The 23,929-nt window shown below is 46.6% G+C and overlaps 1 protein-coding gene and 1 non-coding gene across 2 annotated transcripts; one reads left to right on the forward strand and one right to left on the reverse strand.

Moving 5' to 3' along the window:
- Nucleotides 1–5,488: 5,488 nt before the first annotated feature.
- On the reverse strand, nucleotides 5,489–5,560 carry trnac-gca (transfer RNA cysteine (anticodon GCA)). The gene has a single exon. It is a non-coding gene; the product is annotated as a tRNA-Cys (tRNA).
- Nucleotides 5,561–17,845: 12,285 nt separating this feature from the next.
- pdgfaa (platelet-derived growth factor alpha polypeptide a) lies at nucleotides 17,846–23,094 on the forward strand. The gene is made up of 6 exons (XM_086156149.1): nucleotides 17,846–18,056; nucleotides 18,302–18,398; nucleotides 20,445–20,552; nucleotides 20,741–20,934; nucleotides 21,917–22,043; nucleotides 22,420–23,094. The coding sequence occupies exons 1-6, from the start codon at nucleotides 17,994–17,996 to the stop codon at nucleotides 22,428–22,430; spliced, it is 600 nt and encodes a 199-aa protein (XP_086012275.1). The 5' UTR covers nucleotides 17,846–17,993; the 3' UTR covers nucleotides 22,431–23,094.
- The last annotated feature ends 835 nt before the right edge of the window (nucleotides 23,095–23,929 follow it).

Consider the following 23,929-nt stretch of genomic DNA (forward strand, 5'->3'; position numbering starts at 1 on the left):
GGAAATCAGCTATGAGCTACAATCTGGTGCAAACATCTCTGCCTCTGTGCTTAATGTAATTGTACACTGTCCTAATAAACTTTAAAAAAAGAAAAAAAAAGAAAAGAAGATCTCTGTATGAGATTTGAAAGCTGTAAATCTCTACATGGCCCTGTGACTGATCAGCGACGGTTCCCGGATGTACCCCGCCCCTCGCCATGACATGATGAATGGTAGGTTCTGGCTCCCGCCCTACTGCATGAACCTGACTGCAGTAATGATATAATGAAGAATAGCTTTTCAAAACTACTGTATATTGCCTGAAAGATTAATATTTACAAACATTTTTAAATTTAGGACTTTGCCTAAAACAACCAAAACCCACCCCGAGATGACGGGTTAAAAATGTTGGTAGTAATCTATTCACATCTCATAAGAAGTATCAATGTATTCCTTATGTACTGTTGGTATCGACCAGACACTGGGTGATTACTCCTTACTGCTCGGAACAGTAATATGACTAAATCTTGTGCTGGGAAAGAAGAAAACAAGACCATTCAGATAACATGAAATATGAACAACAGGTGATCAGCAAGTCAAATATCATGCCGGAGGCTGATTGGTGAGATCTGGTGGTATGAGCTTTAATAGCGGTTTCCCTTTATGTTCCTCCTTTAACCAAACAATTGGCTCAGGTGACTGAAATGTTACCACTTAAAAAATCCAAAGGGGATGAAAAAGCCCTTCATACCCCTTGAGTTTTCCATTTGACTCAGCAGCGAGTTTCAAGACAGGGCTTGATTTCATAACAACCATGTTTACTCTGTCATCAATGTGCAGAGCTTCACGTTCACCATGAGGGTACCAACATACATACTTATAAAACCAGAAAAACAAGCAAAGTGAAAAATCTGTCACAACACATAAGTTAAGATACCACCACGATATTACCACTGTGATACCGACCTTTAAGTTGGGAGAACCTCTCAAAGTATACAAATTTATGTCTGATATATGGGATAATTCATGCTCTGTCATCCCCTCAGTCGGTTTGTAAACATTAGCAGTGACTGCACTGCGAGTCTTGTGGCTGCCTCTGGTCATCTGCAGATCTGTTTATGAATGTACAATTTTCCTGCCACCAAATGAACTAAGTAATAAATGAGCAAACAAGATAAAACAATATCAGTATACACACAAACTGCACAGATAAACCTTTTTGCAATTCTTCTTTTCATTCATTCATTCATTCATTCATTCATTATCTATTCAGCTTAGGTACTCAGGGTCAAAGGGCAAACTGTTGTTGGGTGAGACAGGGTTCCAGGGAGCCACAGGGCCATATATCTAGAATACAGCTATTCACTCTCATCCACACATCATGTTAAGACAAACTACTGTTCGCTCTCTAATTCAAACATCATAGAGATGTACAAGCATTCTGTTCCTCACTCACACATCTCAGCTATTTAGGTTAGCAAATTAACATACTGCATGGTTTTAGACTGTGGGCTGAAAAAAAAAATGTCCCAAGTTGCAATCAAACCAGCCACCTTCTTGCTGAGAAGCAGAAGCACCAACCACTGTGCCAGCACTTATAAGAAATTAAATAAATTACATCAAGTGTACAAATCCAAGCACACCACACCTTCTGACCTGCACTTTGTTCTGATTCTTATGATTAAAAACAGTCAGTCTGAACAAGACTTCAGCTCAACTACTTTTAACACAACGTAACTAGCAGTACATCCTGCAGATGGAGCCACCGCCGCACTGAAGTGTGTCCGGAGTTCTGCAATGAGACCCGCTGCTCTTCCTCGCACCGCCATAGCGGGATCCTTCTGTACAGTAATACTTTCCGCTGTTTGCTGGTCAGTCCGATGTGGGAAATGTGTGCGGAGGCGAGGGATTTCTCCCTCCGGCTGATCCCTCAGATTATAAACCAGAGGAAACTCAACACACAATGTGAGAAAGCGCTCGGCACCCAAAACAGGTGCAGTATGTGTGTTTGTGTGTGTGTGTGTGTGTTTGCCTAGATGGGCTCGGTATCCAGCCAAAATACACTGAAGAAACAGGAAGCCGGAGCATGTGAAGCAAGGCCACCGAGGGTGCAGGAAACAGCCCAGGCGAATTAAAGAACGCCGCAACAAAATCACAGCTCGTAATGCAACTTAGCTGCTGAAAAGTCAGATCCTCATGTGTGTGTGAAAACCCAACTACCGTTCAGACGAGGACTGAGTGTTTCCACCGCAGGTGCGGTTTCCAGCCAAATTTCTCAAATTAATGTAGACAGTCTTTACTTGTGCAGAGGAGGGACTTCAATAACTGTATGGAAAGAGATCATCTCGGGTTTCTCCTGATGCGAAGGTCAGTCACGACCTTATGACCTCGCCAGTTACTACCTGACGTTGAGAGGTGATCAAACAACTGCTAATGTTTTGGGAGGAGACTTTCAACCGATTGAGCAACAGAGGACATGTATAACACAGCTTTTTTTATTATATTTCAGAGAAACAATTGGCATACATTAAGGGGCTAATCTAGAGACAGCCTGGAGGCAGAGTTGAACTGGTCAAATTATTTGAATTCTGAATTCTTGTCAAAATCTTCTTGTAATGGCAACTGGAGAATTTTACCCCACATTCAGGAGGCTGAAAGACTGCAGAAGCTCCACCCGGGAGGTTTTTCAAGAAGAATTCACCATGACCTGGAGTACTGAGAACCTCCACAGAGATTTTAATGGTAATTAACATGAATTCAAGCAGTCATTCATTCATTCATTTATTCCTGCAGCCTGCAGTTCACACCGAAACTGGTCACCAGTCCATCGCATGGCTACATGTAGAGAATTACAACCATTTAATTTCTCATTCATACATCACACAGAGACATACAACCATTCACGCTCTCATTCACAACTCTGGGCAATTTCAGGTCTCCAATCAACCTCCTGTTTGTTTTTGGACTACGGGAGGAAACTGGATGACCTGGAGTAAATTCGCAGAGCATGCAAACTCTACATACCCAAATTGAAACATAGCCGTTCTTGCTATGAAGCAAAAAGCATTTACTACTGCGTCACAGTGCCGCCCACGTAAATTAAAGCATCGAAAAAAAGAGTTGCAGCAAAGAGAATTAAGAATTAGAAATCTAATCCGGGACAATTTAAGAGACAAGAGGAGCCACTTCAAAAGAAACCACAAGCTAATGCAGTGGTTTTATAGGGAAAAACCTAAGAGAGTATATAAGCTTTATTCATGCACTAACTGTTTCAACTTTATTCATGGCAGCGCTCATCTGAGGTTTGATCATATCTGGCCGTGAGAGGGTTACATATTTCTGTCAGATATGTGAATTTCATCTTATTCTGTCTGATCTTTTCTTATCTCGACATATCCAGGCAGAGATCAGGAGCATCTGCGGTCGTTAATTTGTCCTTTCTGCTCTGTTCTTTTCAAAGGAGAAGATAAGTTACCCAAAAATGTTTCATAACACTTTCTCAGAGAACCATTGTGAATCCAGAGATGTCATGCCCGGAGATAAACCCCAATCGTATCCAGTTAATTGATGTTGACTGTCATTTGGCAGAAGTGCAGGAAAACACGACTTTCAACAAGCGATCGGCTAAGATATGAGAAGATAAAATGTGTTGTGGTTCAAAACAGATCGACACCCGCCTTACTTTGGGATCGCGTTAATCCGGGTAAGTTGTTGTGTTGATGTTTAGCTTTGGGCTGGCTCCTGACAGGAAACACCGTTCGGCTGGGCTGACAGCGCGTCTGTACAGCCTCCACCGGTGAAAATCTCATTCCCTCAAAAACCAAAAACATAAAGGATTCAGTCTATTTCACCAAAACAACAAACTGAAAGGAGCTTGTTTCTCTGGAAACTGGCCTGTTCTCCACCAAAACTGGAGATCGGACCTGAACGCTTTTCAGAGAACCAACATTGAGAAGATCGTTTGGGGTCTCAGCAGTCTGAGGAATTAATTTTCTTTTTCAAGAATCAGCATTTTCGTCTAATTATTTGGGCACCATCTTAGGTCATCACTACAACTGGCGGCGGTTTGTGTTAGAAAAGTTCCGGCTAGAGGCGAAGTGAAATTACAGCCTCTCGTTATAGCAAACAATTATTTCATCGCTTGATGAACGTGAGAGTCATAAATGACACACACCGTCACTTTGGCATCACTGGCATGTGTGTTTTGTGGGTTGTGAAGGTGGCAAGCTAACAACTTCCATTCATTCATCGTGCGAAGCTACCGAGTGGCAGGTAATAATTTTCACGGAGGATCCTGGTAAACGTCTCCCAGTTTCCAAAGAGTTGGTGGTTCTCCCCTAAGTGCCTTTCAGCTCTTTCTTTTGGTTTGACAACCTGAATCTTTACTGTTTCAATTCTCGCAGTTAGTTTTCAACACAAATGGAAGTGTCCCCCCCCCCGTATGGATCCACTGTATGCCTACCATAGGCACACACACAAACATACACTTGGCAAGTGATAAAAGTATTAGTTACTGTCACTGTCATTGATGGATTAACTGACATTAAACGACACTCCAATCTGATTAAATCACTCTTTAAACAAAAGTGGGTTTTCTTAAAGCGTAATTAAGCGCAATTATAAGTCAAGTGGCAACACAGAGGTTTTAATTAAGCCAGCCGTCTCACCGGCTCAGTGCCGCTGCCAGACACGTTAATGAGACGATCCGGCGAGGCCTCGTCAGCTTTTACGCATTTTTCCCCCCTCTGCCGTTCGCCATCTGCCCGCCGCCCCGTTCAGCCCCGCTGGCTCGGGCTTGTTGAGCTCTCGTCTCTGTCGTAACCCGGGGTTTTTAATGACTTAACCGCACAGACGTGGAGGATAATAATGAAGGCCAATTAAAAGGAGATCAGAGCCTCTTCGTGTCCCAACCCAAGGGAGAATCTGCGAGGAGTTGGCAGGCAGAGAGTGAAAACACTGTATGATTAACACATGAACACACACCAGCATATGTAGGCTTTTCCTATATGAACGCCTGTGAGGTTGATGATTTATTAAAATAAATTAGTGGTAGCTTTGGATCATGTCGACAGGGAATGGACACACCCCAACCGTGTGAATATCTCCACGGGGCCGAAGGTCAAGTACAAGATCCTCTTACTGATGTTCTCCTCGATCTCCGGACTTGAACTCATATCGCTTCTTCAGCCAGTAGCACTTGCTGGTACATCACCAAACACTACAAAGTTCTCTCAGAATTGTCCGGTTTGGTTCAACATCTCTTCTATGACCATCAAAGCATGAGAGCGCGTCTCTCAAACAGGAGGTGGGGTGTATTGAAGGACAGTCACTAATGCTGCTCATTCAAAATGTCCACTGAAACGGCATGAAAAAAAGTCTTTAAGGGCCATCAAGTATTTGTACTTTCCCATTTAAAGGAACATCTCCCTCCTGCTCCCGGAGCAGGTAGCGGGGGAGATCGAGCGTAAAGATAACAATGAAGAAAAACATCTCGGCCATTGTTAAATCCAGGGGGCACCCAGAGTTGAACTGGGGACCTCTTGATCTGCAGTCAAATGCTCTGCCACTGAGCTACACCCCCTTCCTGTCCTCCATCAACCCGTATCTCACAAATATTTCTGCTAGTGAACTGGTACAATCAAATATCACTTGAAATACGGCCCTCTTTTAAAATCCGCATTTAATCATTTATGAGTAATATTAGGAAGACATAGGGCACAGTGCAAGGAAACTCCCTTGGACGCCCAGATCTAAACTGGGCACCTCATGATGTGAGGACAGACTCTGTCACTGAGCTATAGCTTCACAAAAAGGCCAATGTCTGAGGTGCTCCAGGACATCTGACTTTGGCACAAATAGTACTTTTAATCACAGCATCTCGGTCACAATCCCAGCACATGTGAACTAGGTGCAGTAATCTGATCAACGTCTCTCAGTAAAGCCTACTCCAAACTAAAATACTCTGCAGGTTTACTATAATCCTTAAATATTCAGCGCAAATGCATTCAACTTACAAATGAGCCAACCTATTTTACAGGCCATCTCCACAAAAAGTGAAAAAAAAAAACAACCGACCAAATAAACCAACGACAACAACACGACATTACATGTCACAGAAGGGGCCTCTCGAGATGAGACAATTCCCATTCCACTGCTAGAAGGTAAAACTCTTGAGTGACCGTTCTTCGGGGTTACGTTTTGCAGTGTGCATATCCTGTGTTTTTCCTTTTCTGCCCTACTGTGTTGCGATTGCTCTGCAGGAGGCGGACGGGAAAAAAAATATGCAGTAGGACCCTCTGCCACCGAGACATCCCCCTGACAATCCAGAGCGCGGTAGAAAAACTGTTTTGCTACAAAGTCTTGAGTCACATAGCAGTCATCTGCAATAATCTGGTGTCCTTTTGAATTGAAATATAACTGAGTGTGTATGGAGGGAGACAGTGATCAAAAACCAGACTTCCTCTGAGTCTGATAGCCTCTGGTTATGCAGGGTAATATTCTATAACACCATATATGCAGAATCGATATGAGGTGGTGAGTAAGTAGGCCTGCCCCGAGCTTTAGCCAGCTTAAAGGCAGAATAAAAAGGGAATCTGAAACATCCTCACGATGTCTCTGTGATTATAATGACACCGTTGTAGTGCAAATCAAATCTATGAATTAAAGGTTAAAGCAGAACTTGGCATTTCTTTGTGTCTGCAGTCAAGCGCTCTACCACTGAGCTTCAACTCCTGTCTTGGAACAAAAGTACATTATTTACTCGCTTGGCAGACTGACACAATGCGTGTCCAAACAAATTACTTTTTCATTCTAAGAAATAACATGCACGAACATGACACAACCTCAGAGATCACGAGCTCGCCTCCGGAAGGCCCCGAAAGGTAGTATTTCATCCACAGAAGACTTTCATCCATGTGAAGCCGTGTAAGTGAGAACAACACAGCCCTGATTAATGAACTACATTTTTACAAATAAAAACCACCTCGTTTGTTTACAGCGGAAAGTCCCGTACAGAGAGACAGCCCTCAAGCTCTGGTTTGGGGTGGGTGGGTTGGGGGGCAATACAATGGTCTCTAGTGCTTTTTTTTTTTTTTTTTTTAATTTAATAAGGGTCTCATTCAGATTTTGACTGATAACAAAAACAAAGACAAAACAGTTAACAAAACTGAGTGTGAAAAGATGAAATGTACAACAGGACGTAGTCGTTGTGAGTTGCTGAACAAAAAAAAACTGTCCTTTTGGACATTCTGCATAAACAGTACAATCCCAACTACATTAAATTAACAAGTCATTGCAAGTTAGACCAACCCTGAGATGGAAAACTCCCAACAGTCCATTCTAACTCTTGGAAGAGAGGTGAAATGTCTTCCGCAAAAGAAATTCAAGTACAGTTGCCACAAAAAAGATTTTGACAAGGATTAACCCATGGCCTGGATGGACAAGAACCTCCACAAACATTCCTTACGACTGATAATACATATGTGTCATGGGAGAACATCCAGTCACAAACATACATACATATATACAGTTTTGTTTGTGATTGAATAGGTGCTGCTTTAGCTTCCTGCATCATGACACTTTTGACTGTTACAGCATGTATAACATCAATATTTTACAAATATATGTCTGTGCCTTCTTTTTCTCAAACAGCATTTAAGCCTTTTAAAAGCGATGAGATACAATTTAGCGTTCTACATTACAGATTAGGACAGGATTACAACATGGCAGCTTCACTTACGGCTCTTAGCATGGAAGATGGCGCCTGCTAGCATTGGAAGCAACGCCTGCTAGCTTAAAACAAACTCCCCACAGCTTCTAAGCACTCGCTTTTGACTGCTTATTTCACACACGAATTATCTATAAGATCATTTGACAGCTGAGCAGTATACGTATGTTTAATCTCGCAATACGTTTTACCTACCCGTGGACGAGTCAGGACCGGGGGTTTCTCAAGCGGGCGTCCAGCTGAGTGTCACACTTACTCTGTGGTGACCCTGACCGGCTGAGGGCCTGAACTCAGGCGGACTCGACTCGACAGCGACACCTAGTGGTGGTAATGGGTAATTACCCAAAGACGTTTGTGGTGCGTGGAGTGACTTCGTGATAAATAAATGACTGAATAAATATACTGCTCAAAAAATAAAGGCAACACAATGTAACTCCAAGTCCACTTCTGTGAAATCAAACTATCCATCCAGGAAGGAACGCTAATTCATTTGGACTTGTTTTTGGGACATCATATCAAAGTTGGCCAAGTTTTAAATTCCTTTAAATTGCATGAAGGCACTTGAGTGTGATGTCTAAACTGCATTAATCTAATTCATGTTTACAACTGACTAAGATAATGCAAGCACACAGACAGAGCCCCTCAATAATAATAATAATAATTATAATAATAACAATAACAAGCGAACTGTCGTGAGTTACTCTGCAAAATGAAAAATACCTCCGGATCCGTCTCTCTGGTCATTACTTGCATTACTTCCGCCATTCAAAAACTCTGCCAGGTCATCTAACGGCCATAGCATGGATTGCACAACAGGATATGCTGCATGAGGATTGCATTGTTGTGATGCTTTCGATCGCAATTCAAAGTGAGCGTGCCCGCTGATTTGCTCCCCCAATGTTGGTGTCCAAATATGGACAAGAGGCAAATTTGTGACGTTTCTCCTCTCCTGTAAGGGAGTCATATTTTCACGACATATCATTCAGCACAGAATTTGCTGGTGTTGAGCAAACAGGTAAAAAAGTTTTTATCTGAAGCTGGGGTATCAGATAAGGTTTTGGGATTGGGACACATGGAAGCTTCCGGTTTGTATTTCTCTGCAGCAGTGTATTTCTTGTCATCTGGTGGCAGTTTCATGTGTGTGTGTGTGTGTGTGTGTGTGTGTGTGTGTGTGTGTGTGTGTGTGCAAAGGTAAGAAGACCGGTTGGACTTTTTCCCTTCACAGTGAATTAACACACCCTGGGAGGAACGGCCTCAGTCCCTGTTCCGCTCTGTCCTTTCTGGTGCTCATTACAATCGCACAAAGCGTCCATTTCAGCGTCCTGATTTGGAGTTAATACGACACTTCCTCCTTCATCTGGAACCCGGCGTGGTCTCCTTAGTGATGCCATGATGTCACCTCACGGCGTTTGTGCGTTTTCGGCATGCGTATCATGTGAACACGCGCGCACGCTCACACCAGACACACACACACACACGCACACAGTGAGGGAAAACACTGCCTCCGCGACTCCCCTCCATTACCCCTCTTTAGACAGCGTAGCATTGTTTCCGAGCCAAAATTACCACATCGGCCCTCCAAGTACACCCCATACATCCTTCTCTCTCAACCCGGCGACAATGAAGCAGAAATCCTCCTTTTGGAAGAGCAGAGAAGGGGATTTCTTCTCCCTCCAGTTCCCAGGGTGGTAATAACCGGCGTGAGAGATTTACTAATTGGCCTCTTAATCTTTTCAAATGGCACAGCGTGAGAGGTGGGAGACTGAGAACATGATTCGGGATTCGGCCGCCGCCGCCGTTGCTATTTTGCCGCCGTCTGATGGCCCTTACTATCCATGATGGTAGATCTCAGGGTGTGAAGCCACCGAAAAATCCAGGGACGCCGCAGGAGACTCACCTGCCATTGAATCGGCGTTCCGAGAAGACGCCTGGCATCGTACTCTCCGCATTTACAACCGCTGAGTCATCTATTCAGCAGCTCTAATACCGCTGACCTCGTGGCCTCCTGGTAGGAGGAGATTTCCCCACCGGAGTCCTTTCCATTTATCATGACAACAATGGACCACATGCACATTTGCAAGGGGAAGCGAATGCATATGTTTGTGTGTGTGTGTGTGTGTGTGTGTGCGCGCGCACTTGTGTTACCCCCCTGCCCCCGTTGTTGGACTAATAAGGGTTTGTCTTCTCCTCCTACTCATGAGAAGCAAGTGGAAGTTTCACTGAATCAGTGAAGGTCAAGTCGGAGTGATCAGACGTGACGTCACCATCCGGTATGACCGAGCGATTCTATCATCTGAGTTGTTCTCGGTGAGGTATCGTTCGGCCGTGCCATTGGACGACGACGACGACGCATACTTATATGGTCATGGACCAAACCTGGAGGTGCTCTGCTCCAAAAATCCTCAGGACAACTCCTCACATGAAGACGCGCAGGCCGCTCAATATTAAAAACAATCGAGGATTGTGCACGCCCGCCCCTGGCCGCGCACAGGCGAGCGCGTGTGTGGTCGGCGGGGTTCACCAACACTTCCCCGATGACTCATCGGTGGAAAACACAATTAACTCCCTCGCCGCCTCCCGATTATTTCCGCAGAGGAGATTGAGGTCTCCCAACTGAAACGATAAACAATTGGGGACAGACGGGTGCTCGCATCAGATGTTCCACTGGACACCTGTTCTCACACTTGGTGAGGCAGGGTTCCCGAACAGCTGTCAGCTGGGACGCCTCCTCCCGTCCCATCCCCCTTGTGCCTTCCCTCCTTTTTTTTCTTCCCGTCTTCCCCCCCCCCCCCCCCCCCCATCATCACCTTATCATCTTCATCGCGATTGCCGAACACCAGAAGCAGAGGTGATAGAATTGGCGGAAGAGGAAAAAGGAAGAGGCGTGAGTCCTCTGCGGGGCTAAGGAAACACAAAGAGACAATTAAAATTAAATATAAGACCCCTCCACCCCCACACGTGTGTTACGTTGAAATAATAATGTTGTTTTTTTTTTTAATTGTATCCTGTATGGTTGTGGACCAGAGGGCTTTGGGTGCATTTATTTCAACTCGTCCCCAAAACATCCCAAATCTGAACCGCCCACTCTTCCTATCCTGTCCACACTTTCTCACTGGGCAGGTTCCCAGGGAGCGCAGCTTGAGCTACTTATTTTTTTTATGAATATCAAATCTATCATTGTACCATGTCAGCTTTTAGCATGCTGTTGTTAGTGCTACTATTGGATCATTAGCGCCCGTCTGTCTCCTTCACACCAGTTCTACACCGACCGGTCGAGGCGAAAATGCTTTATCTTTTTTTAAAATCTTGATCCATTAAATTGAACTGAAGCAACACATCCTTTTGAGTTAATCCACTCATCAGTTCATCCTGTTTGTTTCTGCGCCAAGGGCTGCACGGGGCAGGGGGGCCGAGTCTATTGCAGCTTGCACAAGGCTGGAGGGGGGTTTAATCCGGACCTGTCAATCGCAGAGACGTTCAACCACTCGCGCTCTCTTTCACACCTACAGACGATTTAGCCCTCGATGACCCCGCCGGCTTTTTCTGGACTGCGGGAGGAAGACGATCCAGAAAAGGATGGATCTCACAGGCTAGTCGAAACACAGAAGCACAGATTGTTGAGTCTGAGTGGAGCCACTTTGAAGACCAGATCAGGGACTGAACGACCTTCCTCCTTCACGGACATGTTTTGGGAAAAACACTGATAAATCCAGAGCGGAGTTCACATTGCGGTTGGGCTTGAGACACAGCTGCGGCGGTGACGGAGGCATGGAGGTGCCAGAGCACCTTGCCGTCACCGCTGCGGGGACACCCAACATTCACACCGAGCCGAGAGAGACTGAAAATAACCCAGAAGGTATCCTGAGTCATGTCTCTCTCCAACATGGGCGGGAAAACATGCTTTCAAACATACGTGTGTGTGTGTGTGTGTGTGTGTGTGTGTGTGTGTGGGTTTGTGTGTGTTGATGTCGGGGGTGAAGTACAATTAGTTTTTAAGTCTGAAGTGCAAAATGCAAACATTGTCTGTTCACCTTGGAGGACCTTGGATTTATCAAGTTTTATGTTCTTAGGGGACACTGATGTTCAGGAACCTCTAATACATACAACTTCTTTTTTTTTTAAATTTATTTTAAATGGTTTACAGCCTCGGTTTGCAGTTCAGTCAGATTATTCATTCATTCACTATCTATACTGCTTGAGGGTGCTGGAGCCTATCCCAACTGTCATTGGATGAGTGGCCAACCAATCACAAGGCCACATATTGGATAGAAACACAACCATGCACTCTGACATTCACACATCTGGAAAATTCAGGGTTTCCAATGAACCTCCTGCATGTTTTTGGACTGTGGGAGAACCCATGGTGACCCATGCTTTGAGGCTGAAGAGCTAACCGCTGACATGCTAACCGCTGTACCCCTACATCATGCAGTCATAAACAAACAAGCCGTTCCCAAAGAACCTGTTGAGAGAAGATTTCAGATTTACGATGTGTCTCGTTCCTGCTTTGACTCTTGACATCAGCGTCGCTCCAAGACATTGAAATGAGCATGTCGTCTATTTGGTTTATGAAGTGGCTGCCGGCGTGGAATAAAGTATCGTCTTTTGTTTATTCCCGATAAACTACTAGCCTGGAACGAATCACCTCTGCGCAGATCCCCGCCCGCCGCTGTTTGGATCAACAAACGTCGGCACTTGAGTCGAAGGGTTAGACAGTGAATCACCGCTTGGCAATGGTTCCGCGCCATTTAGCTCCTAACGCTCGAGGTGCCATCGTCGTTAGAATTCACAACGTTGATGTGTGTGTGTGTGTGTGTGTGTGTGTGTGTGTGTTTGTTTCGTTCTAACCACCATGCCCTCAGAGGACAGGAAGTTGTTTTTTTTCAACCGTTTAACCAGGATTCTGTCGGGAGGAAAGCCAACAGAAACGCTAATCAGGCTAAGGATGCTAAAGATGTTGCTTTATGTGTGTGTGTGTGTGTTGGTGAGAAAGAGAAGGGGGGAAATGCGTCTTCACCGCCTGGCAGCACAAGGCGCGCAGATGTCGGCACCAGGACAGGAAGTACCTCCTGCTGGACCGGCGCTTTGATATTTAGTCTCAAGGTGATAGCAGCGTCTGTCTGCTTGAGCGGGAACGCTCATCCCTCCAGCTGCAGGAGGCAGCGACATCTGTCGATGTCTCCCCTAGGGAGGCGCTGCTGTCCCCTATGCATTAGCTTGACCTTCACAATGGAGCCATACATACCAAGCTAGGAGCAGGCTAACACTCCAGAAGGGCGAAGATCTGTATATAGTTACCAACTTTCAATATAACGATACCCTGTGTGTGGGTGTGTGTGCTGTCACACACACCAACACAGGAGCTGGCCAAACTCACCAGGCTAGGATCAAGCTAACTCTGCAGATGGGCAAAGATCTGTTAAAACTGACCAATGTCCAATCAAACAATACTTTGTACATGGGTGTGTGTGTCTGAGTGTGTGTGTGTGTGTGAGTGACAGGAGACACACTCAGACACACTCACCACCCGACTCGCTAGCCCGAGACTAAAAGTAACACTTAACCTCACAAGGTTTGGGCGACCGTGAGGCTAGCAGTGGTTGGGCTTAGCTTGCGCAACCGGCTACGTGTTAGCGGCGCCGCGGTATCGCGGATGCAGGCCGAATCTCCCATGCAGAGCCAGAAGAAGGTCTCCCTCCAGGACATTGTGGCCTGCTGTGAACCAAGGTGACGGCGGGGAAGGGTTTGGGGGGCGTTTAAGAATTCCTGCGAGGTGAATGCCAACATATTTGAGATGGTAATCCAGGATAAGTCCGCACGTTGGCCGGTGACCAAACGTCCACGCGGGGCACAGCGGCTCCTGGACGCTGTCCAGTCCCGCCAGCTCTAATGGTGGGATCCACTTCTTTTTCTCAAAGGGCTTTACCGTCGGCTGGTTTGAAGCGGGTGTGTGTGTTTGGGTGGTGGGGGAGGTAATAAAGATTTTTTCCCTTACTTGGGTTTTGTGAATAAACTCATACATTGCCCCACCCTGCCTGTAAAGGGTTGTTTTTTTTAAACCCGCCGCCGGATTAACTTTTACTGCCTCTCCGTCACTCAAACGAGTTTTCTTCGCCGCCGACCCGCCGTGCCAGCCCTGGCCCCCGCAGCCGAGAAGCTTGGAAAGCCGTTTCAGTTCTGGAAGTTTCCTTTCGGCAGAGAGGGGTCCAAACCCCAGCCGGGTGGGTCGGAAAAAGAAAACCCATTCGGGGTGAAAACGTCGTATGACCGTTGATCCTGCCTGACGGGGCGATTGCCGCCCGGGGTCACACTAGCGGCCATAATGTTGTCATGGCAACCTAAGCATCCCAGGGTTCGTCCAGGGGCCCCTCGTCTGGGAGGCTTCAGAGAATCGCCCGGCGCCCCCGCCCGTCGTGTCTCCATGTGGCACGACCCTTCGCCGTAAACATGGTGGACCAGGCGGTGCGTTAAAATCCCGAGGGTCAGTGAAGTACAAGGCCGGGGGAGGAGCGGGGGGGCCGGGGCGAAAACACTCCACGGCTAAAGCTTCAGAAAGCAGCGCTGGAATCTGGAAATCCAGCCTGGAGCACTTGAACATGCACGTACACATTTAACCTCCCGCTGCCTGTTTCACCCTCTCACACATACACATGGCATTTTTGGCCCAGTGTCCCACATACACACACACTCACACACACACACACACATACACATTCACACACTCCTCGTTCTCCCCGAACTGCGGCTGCTCGCAGCACTTAGCACCCTCGTTAGCCATCACGCCAACTCACATCCGATTTTAAAATGACTGGACCAAAATGGCTTAGAGAGCAAAGGGAGAAGGACGGGGGAAGATAGGAAGGGCTCTTTAACACATAAATAATTATATGTTTATATATTTTATATGTATATATTTTTACATATATATTTACACACATATACACATACACACACATAGGCATACATATATATAAATTTATAAGTATGTGTGTGTATATATACATGTATATACACACACATATATATACGTATCAATGCATGCACACATTGATATATACATACATATATCAGTATGTGTGTTTATATGTACATGATAATATATGTATATATATATATATATATATATACACACACATACACACATATGTATAAGTATAAGTATAAGTATAAGTATAAGTATAAGTATATGTATATGTATATGTATATGTATACGTATATGTATATGTATATGTATATGTATCTTCTTCTCCTTTCGGCTTTTCCTTTCAGGTCGCCACAGCAAATGAACGGTCTCCATCTAACCCAATTGTCTGTATCTTCCTCTCTCACACCAACTACCTTCATATCTTCTCTCACTACGTCCATAAATCTTCTCTTTGGTCTTCCTCGAGACCTCCTGCCTGGCAGCTCCAATTCCAGCATCCGTCTACCAAAATATTCTCTGTCCCTCCTTTGTACATGACCCAACCATCTCAGTCTGGCTTCTCTAACCTTCTCCTCAAAACATCTAACATGTGCTGTTCCTCTGACAGACCCATTCCTGACGTGTTTGTATTTGTATGTGTGAGTGTTTGTAGTGTATTAAACAAACTGTAAAAGCCAGGGATGTTGGGTGGGCAAGAATCATGGTATATTTTTTTTTCTTTTTGTGTATAAAAAAAGATTTGGCTTGAGTGGCCGGAAAAGTCTTGGTGTCAATAAAAAGTGTGTGTGTGTGCGTGTGTTCCTATGCGTGTTGGGAAAATCTGGCTGCTGTTGGTCCAGACACTCCCCCCAATTAAAGCCCATTTATCCTGTCAGAGGCTAAAACCATCACAACAGAAACCAACCTCAGTCTCTCTCACTCCATCTCCCTTGAAAGGCTTCAGTGTACCGACACACACACACACACACAAAGACAGACAAAGAACCGGAATGATGCGGGGGGGAAATGGGTCAGAACCAGCCCTGTTGTTGAATGGTGACTCGCGTGCCGTGAAGCCGCTGCCCCCCCTTTCTGCTTCCCCAGTTGTTCTGTTATCTTCTTCTCGACTTCCTTCCGGACTTCCCGCGGCCAGAGGTGCCGCGGGGCAGAGCAGGACGTCCATTTTGGAAACTTGGAGGATAGAATGTAGGTTAGTACTTTGCTATTTCAAAAAAAAACCAACACACACCTCTGGGATGAAACGGTATGAGCAAGATGGAGGGAGAAAAAAAAACGAAGGCCAGGTTTTTGGCCACGCCCAGAAAAGCGGAATGGAAATCATCCGAAAACCGAGATGAGAACAGAAAGTCGCCCAAAACACCAGAAGCTCTTGTTTCTGGATTATTTGCCCCCTACCTCCCCGAAAAAAATAATCTCAGATGTGTAAGTGTGTATTAGGGACATAACAAATCCAAATCCAAAAGCTGGCGGTGCAATTCCTGCTCCTCAAGTTTGCATGTCAAGGTGTTCCCGCCATCCCGTTGCTCTAGATGGCAGGGTTAGCGCCTTAGCTCCGCCGCCATCACTGGTAAATGGATTTGAACCTACAGTTGCAGGAATGAAAGGATAGTAACCTCTCTCTTTTCCATCACATGATCTCACCTATTCACTCTTCTAAGAAAAACAAAAATAAATAAATAAAAACACTCCAAGACACTGCTTGCACTGTTAGGAATAATAAAGTTTATTTTTGAGTATTTTAGGAAACAACCCGTGCTGCTGCTGCTTTTTATCTGGACCAGGACATTAGTCATATTCAGCCCAGGGCCAATCAGAAGGGACGTATGATGCAAAGTGTTTTGGAACATATCATGTTTGTTCTCCATTTATCCGGTTATCTGGCCATCCGTCCATCCATCTGCATCCATCCATCCATCCATCCATCCATCCATCCATCCATCCCTCATATATCCTTCCATCCATACGTCTATCCATCCATCTGTCTGCCTGTCCATCCATCTAACCATCTATCAATTTTCCTACTTATCAGTAAAGTTATCCATCCATCCATCCATCCATCCATCCATCCATCCATCCATCCATCCGTCCATCCATCCAGCCAGCCAGATGGTTTTCCATCTGTCTCTCCAGCCATTCAGTCCTCTGTCTATCCATCCATCATATGTCCTTCCATCCATCCATCCATCCATCCATCCATCCATCCATCCATCCATCCATCCATCCATCCATCCATCCATCCATCCATCCATTCATCCATCCATCCATCCAGAAATCCATCCATCCATCCATCCATCCATCCTACTGCTCCTGACAAAGTTGTGTCAGCCATCAACCCATCTGTCTATCCATCGTATTACATATCAGTAAAGTTAGCTCATCCATCACCCATCCATCCAATTTTCCATTTATCCATCCATTCATCCATTCATCTGTCCAGCTTGTTCAAAACGACAATTGAGTTCAGTTTTTAATTTAACCATGTGTTATTTTACATAACCCTGCCAGTGTATTAATGAACAAACTACCTAACTAACTCACTAACCAACCTCTCTTGACCTCCATGACTTGGACAACCAGAGTTATCCATCGATGACACCCTTTTCCTATTCTAACCTATAGTAAAGAATTTTTTTTGTCAGTTTTTTTGGTCCTGTGTTTCTCACTCTCTCCCTCTCTCCCTCTCTCTCTCTCTCTCTCTCTCTCTCTCTCTTTCTCTCTCTGTCTCTCCCTCTCTGTCAAAAAGGGAAAAAAAGAAGCGCGTTCACGTTCACGGTGTGGCCGCCGCGGGGACGCGCCCGGCTATATCCTGTGACGGCGAGCATCCCCGGCTCCATTTGAGGCTGCAGGGGCCGAACAGTCAGCTCCTCTCCCTCTCTCTTTCATTCTCACCTCTTTTTCAAATCTGAAAGTTGGAAGTCAAACGGATGTACACTCCACCGGGATCAGGGGCCAAGATGCCGAGTGACCGGACCGGGACGAGTCTGCGGGCTCGGGCGGATTAAACTCCGGGGACGAATGGATGCTGGGGGCCCCGGTTCCGTAGGAGGGTCACTTTTTAATCGCTTTTTGCAGTCAGGGGTCCTCGGACGCAGAAACAAGGTGAGCTTCCACAGCTGATGCGTTCAATCCCGGTAAAGAAGAAGAAGAAAGAGGCGACCCCCCTCCAGCCCCCACCGGCGGCCCGGACCCTCAAATGTCCCAGGGCCCCGCCGCTCCTCCCCGGTTCGACCCCCAGCGACAGCGCGGCTTCCCCCGACTCACCCCGCGGACCCACCCGGGCCCCAGATCGCTCCGTGGCCGAGTGATGAGTCTGAGCCCCCGGGACCTGGGCGCCTCTTCGCGGATCCCCGCCCCTGAGAGGAGATGAGGGTCCCGGTGTACCAGCTCCTCGCCGGCTGCCTCTGCCTGCTGCGCACCGCCGCGCAGGTAATACCTGCAGATTATTCCTTTTCTTATATTATGATTATTATTCATTTTTTATTCTCATACGGTGACGCCAAGCTGTGCGTAATTACGCACAAGCGTTCCTTTTGCGCATCCGGACGCGCGTTTTATGAGCAAGTGTGCTTTGCATTGCATGTGCGCGACACTTGTACGCATCGCGGAGTTTTTAATCTCTGAATGCCAGTTCAAACCGTTAACCCCCTCACCCCTCCACCCCATCTACGCAGGAGTCTCCGCTGCCGCGGGAGCTTCTGGAGCGTCTCTCACGCAGCGAGATCCGCAGCATCAGCGACCTCCAGCGGCTGCTAGAGATAGAAACCGTAGGTAAAGCGCTTCTTTCATAATACGGCCTCTTTTTTATTTTATTTTATTTTATTTTATTTTATTTTATTTTATTTTATTTTATTTTATTTTATTTTATTTTATTTTGTCTTATTTTATAATTTCAATTCACCTCAATGCAATGCATTTTATTGTATTATTTCTTTTTGCTATATTTAATTTAACTTTATTTTAAATTGTGTCCATTTTTATGTAATTTAATTTTAATGTCAGATTTCAGATTCATTTGAATTAATTTCCATTCACTTGACTCTTTTTTCACTTGTCTCTTTTTTTACTTTTTCATGCTATTTTATTTTATCCATCTCAATGCTTTTCAATTCATTCATTTTATTTTACTTTATTTTGCCAAATTCATTAAAATTTATTTTAATGTTGTTGAATTTTACTTAATTAATTTCGTACTTTTTGTATTTTAGTTTCATTCATTTTAATTCATGAAAATTAATTTGTATTGTATTTTACATCATTTTATCCATTCAAAATTCATTCTATTTGATTTCTATTCATTTTAATCTCGATTGATTTTATTTTATTTAATTCATTACATTTCATTTGAATTAATAGCCATTCATATCAATTCCTCTTACTTTATTAAGTTAATTTTGTTTCATTTTATTTTGTTTTATTTCATGTCCACACTTCATGTCCACTACTTGTCTAGCAAGTGTAACTGTTGCGCCCTCTTTTCCACCCTCATCCCCCCACCCCTTGTGCCGTCCCGTCTGTTCACTGAAAGAGTGAATTGAAGTATTAGTTGCATCTGGCTGAGTACGCAGGAAGAGGATGCTGTCCTCTCATCTCACTCGCTGGGATACCTCGGGGGGATGTTGCTAGGAAACTGGTGAACCCCCTCTTTGCGCCCTCTGTGAAACCCCGGGGAGTGTGTGTGGGGGGGTGACCATCGGACACTGCCGGCGGCAGAAATGCCACCAAGGTGACGTCGGTGAGACGGCGGCGGGGCTTGGGTCTGATGATGTCACACCATTGCAGGGGTTCAAGGCTCAAAAGAAAAACCCGCCAAACTCAATGAGGCTGGCATCCCACGCAGCGTGAGCCCATGGCTGATTTTTTAAGGGGGCGGGGCTTCGGTGATGATGTCGTTGATAGAGCAACTTATGGCGTGCTTGCATATCCATACATGGGATTGCTAGCGTATTGTATGGTCTGGCTAGCTGTCGGCTATGGGGCCAATTCATTTTTCATGTCGGCGGCAGTGCCACCATTAATCCTGGCATCATTGAAATGCAAATGTTGTGTGTGACGCCCCTCCCCACCCCTCCCGCCCCCTGACCCAGACCCCCCCTTTCCCAATCACCCCCCCCAGCATGGCGGGGGTCAAGTGGCTCACTTCATTATGCCGTTGTCATGCCGCCCCATTCTTGGCCCTGAGAGCCAGGCCTGCTGGAAGGCTGCTGGGTTGCTATGTATAATTCATGCCCAAATTCCTGCGTGTCAGGACGGGGAGGCAGCAGTGGCGGCGGCTGGGGGGGTCAAGGGGTGTGTGTGTGTGTGCGTTTTTTGGGGGGGTGACGCTGGAGGCGAACTCTGTTGTGTTGCGGGAGCACATTGTGTCGAAAAGGCAGGCTTGTTAGTGTTATTACGTCGGTCGATTGTGTGAGAAGCTCTGCCGGAGTCTGCGTGCGTGTGGGTGTGTTTGGCGGTTGTGCGGCCGCTGTCTAACCAGCACAAGCGCAGTCGTATCTGAAAACCCAGAACCCCTGGGTGTCGGGAATATTGCACCTGATACTTGTTGTAAATCCTCCTTATAGGTGTAATAATGCATCTACTAACGTGAAAAAAAATATTCAGGCTTGGGAAAAAAAGCAGACATGAAGCATTCTGACTCTTTTCACCATTCAGCTTCAATAAATTCCAATTTGACCCTGAAACTCCGCTGGTTTTGGAGGGATTTCGATTAAAATGTGTGTTTCGGCTCTGCGTGTTTGCGAGTCACGAATCTACCAGCATGTGTTTGTGTGTGTGAGACATCCAAACGTGTGTGTTGTTGTTGTGTCTCCTATCCAGAAAACGAGGTGATTGAGGAGCCTAAACACACTCACTACAAGGACCTCTCACACAGCTTCCTTGACTTGAAGAGGACGCACACACACACCCGGCACAGGCGGAGCACGGGTGAGACACACACACACACACACACACACACACATTCGCCAAGTTGAGAACCCAGATGTGGATTTTTGCCAGATAAGCACACGGTGCGCTAACAGCTACGCTAATGGTTGGCCAGTTCCCTTGCACCCCGGGTTGCCACGGGAGACCGAACGGGGTCATCTCCGACCTTATCACCTCATTCTCCGCAGTGGTGGAGGAGGCGCTGCCGGCGGTGTGCAAGGTGCGGACGGCCATCTTCGAGATCCCCCGGAGCCAGGTGGACCCCACCGCCGCCAACTTCCTCATCTGGCCACCGTGCGTGGAGGTGAAGCGCTGCACGGGCTGCTGCAACACCAGTAACATGCGCTGCCAACCCGCCCGCAAACACCACCGCACCGTCAAGGTATGTGGACCCCGGATGACGTACACACACACACACACACACACACACACACACACGAGTGCGAAAAGCAAGAATTCTTCTGTGACGTGCATGAATAAGTTTCCGCTGGCGCTGTTTAGCATCCCGGTGTTTTTACGGTTAGTGCACGTACGTGAGTTGATGCAAATAAATGTGAAAAGTGTGTTTCAACCGGCCGGGGAGGAGCGGGGACTTGAAAGCCTAGCGATGAGAGGATGATCGGGGAGGAGGGGGTTGAAGGTGGAGAGGTTAATTCTCCGCGCTTTGGCCCCAATATCACATGAAAGGCCTTTCGCTCTTTCGTCTGCGCCGGAGAGGAAATCAAAAATAAATTCGCTCACATGTGCCGGGGATCCGGCGCTCGGAGGACGGAGCCTGCAGACGCGGAGGGGAAATGACAGGTGGAGGCGTTCGCCCCCCCAACGCACGCACACAGACGCACACACACACACACACACACACGCTCCTGACCAGACTAACGCGGCGATATTAGGATGTGACCTCCGGCCCCGGCGGGTGGAGGCGCCGCCCCGCTCCACCGTGGCGAGGGTGTTGGCACGGGCGGCCGGACAGGATATTCCGATATTGACCGCTTTGCGATCCAAGGCTTCGCATATGGCGGGGATTTCTGGCGGACGACAGAAGGAGGTTGGGGAGGGTCAGGTGGTCGGCGTAGGCCTCCTGCTGGACGTCCCAAAAAACTCTTTCATCCCCCCCTGGCCTTTGTTGCCGTGCCAGCAGGAGTGTGAGCCGTTATTAAATACCTGGGGCCGGGCGGGGGGGAGGGGGCGCATTCCTGCAGGGGCACCGTTTAGTTCTCCCAATCAGCATTTCCTGTTTATGACTTTCCTCAGGTGACACACACAGGTGGTGGGGTGGGGGGTTACCATGACGACAGGTGACGCCTGGGTGATGAGGGTGGGGGGTTAATGGACAGCACTCTTCTTTGCTACTTTTCCACCAGGTGGCAAAGGTGGAGTACGTGCGGCGGCGGCCAAAGCTGAGGGAGGTGCAGGTGAGATTGGAGGATCATCTGGAGTGCACGTGCTCCAACAAACACCACCTCAGCCCCAGCTTGGACACAGACAATGGTGAGCGTGTGTGTGCATGTGTGTATGTGTATGTATGTGTGGATGTGGGGGTGGCTTGAATGTCTCGTCACAACAAAAGGAGCTGATAGCAGATCTAAAGTATTTATGATGCTTTTCCTCTCCATTTGCATCCCCCCAGGGATACACACACACACACACACACACACACATGCACACACACACACACACACACACACACGTTCCTTCAAAAATGCAACCTCGCGCTCTCTAAACAGTTTCATTCCTTTGTAATCACACAACTTCCTTGTTAATACATGTTTATTAGTTTTATAACAGTTTTTTTTCTTTTTTTTTAACATTCAGATGTTTTTTGTATCTTTCCTCCACCCCCCCACCTCCACTCTGCATCCATCAGGTATCAGGTGAGGAGGAGACACGGACGTCCGACGGCGCGGTGAGGAAACGAGGACGAAGCGACTTCCTCGCCACCCGACGGCGAGTTGCTGCAGAGTTTTTTTCCGGGGCGGGGTGCTGGAGGTTGGAGGTGGAGGTGGAGGTGGGTGGTGCAGATGCAACCCCCCTCTTCCACACAGACACACTCACACACCCCGAATTTCAACCCCTGCATTATAAAACTGTTACTTTTTGTAGCGGCGAAGATGCTTCTTTGGACTGTTTTTGGGCTCCCGGTGACCTTCCGTTTGTGAGCTTTGACATTGATGGAGTTCATTGGACGATGAACGTTGCCTGACAGTGGCGGCGGCGGCGGCGGCGGACTTATCATCTTGAGACTCCTTTAACTGGGATTATAAACCGGGGCAGAATCCCTTCTAGCAGCAGTGACTGGGATTAGGATTTTATACTCCACGATTTAGTCTCCTTCCTTTGGCGAAAGCACACATGCACGTATAAATAAATATAAATATATATATAAATATATATATACATACATATACATACTCTCCTTTTTATAACCTCTTATTTTCTATCAGTTTTTTTAAATTTGCTGGTATTTCGGCGGCTTCAAGAGCGGTGGGGGGGGAGATCTTTGACGTTATATAGACACTAATAAACTATTTATATAAAAAGCGTTGAGGTGAGGATGGATTTTGGGGGTTGGGGTCAGGGGTCAGGGGTCGGTGAGGGGAGTAGGGGTTGTCCAGGATTTATGAAAAAAAAAGAAAATGATGATGAGAGATGGGTGAAGAGGGAGATCATCTGGAGGTATAATGGCTGGGGGGGGATATAATGGGGCAGATACACACACACACACACACACACACACACACATATGCAAAACGTCGTTTTGATCCTATTTTAGATACGACATCACTATTCTGGGGCGAGAAAGGTGAGCTCATATCAAAATGCACTGTCTCTCCTCGTCGTGGAAATGTGTGTGTGTGTGTGTGTGTGTGTGTTTGTGTGTGTGTGTGTGTGTGTGTCTGTGGCCAGCAGTGGGTCTGAGGTCCAATTCCCATCAGTTTAAGCCATGATCAGGAAGGTAAAACAAGACCTGTGTTATTGAGTGTACTTTTACATGCTAAGGGGTCGTGACCCCCCTTGGATCCCCAACATGGCCGCCGCAGCAGGACAATCACCCCCCCAGACCTCCTTCTCTCCTTTTTTTTTTTTTTTTTTTTTTTTTTTTTATGGAACAGTCCGGTTTTGCGAGAAGTGGCCAATTTGTAAACATGAAAGAGGACATTGTCCGTTTTTTTTTTTCTTTTCTTTCCTTCCCTCATTCCAGCGTGGAGCGGCGGCAGCCCTTCGGCGCGTCCCGGAAAACCAACCCGCCACTCGGCCCTGTTGCTCTTGGAGCGGCAGAAGCGACCGGCCAACGGCGGAGGCAGACGGCGTAATTGGTTTAAATACATAAACAGTGTAATTGTGCGCGCTCCGGGCGAGACACACAAAGACGGCAC

The sequence above is a fragment of the Fistularia commersonii genome, chromosome 12 (genome assembly GCF_037954325.1).
Source record: "Fistularia commersonii isolate RoL2024-O1a breed Wild chromosome 12, RoL_Fcom_v1.0, whole genome shotgun sequence".
Taxonomy (NCBI): Eukaryota; Metazoa; Chordata; class Actinopteri; order Syngnathiformes; family Fistulariidae; genus Fistularia; species Fistularia commersonii.

Bases quoted from the DNA above. Each gene is read 5' to 3' on its own strand.
- pdgfaa (XM_086156149.1), top strand. From the start codon at position 17,994: ATGAGGGTCCCGGTGTACCAGCTCCTCGCCGGCTGCCTCTGCCTGCTG. The intron at 20,553-20,740 runs GTGAGACACACA...CATTCTCCGCAG, and splicing joins CCGGCACAGGCGGAGCACGG to TGGTGGAGGAGGCGCTGCCG. The intron at 20,935-21,916 runs GTATGTGGACCC...CTTTTCCACCAG, and splicing joins AACACCACCGCACCGTCAAG to GTGGCAAAGGTGGAGTACGT.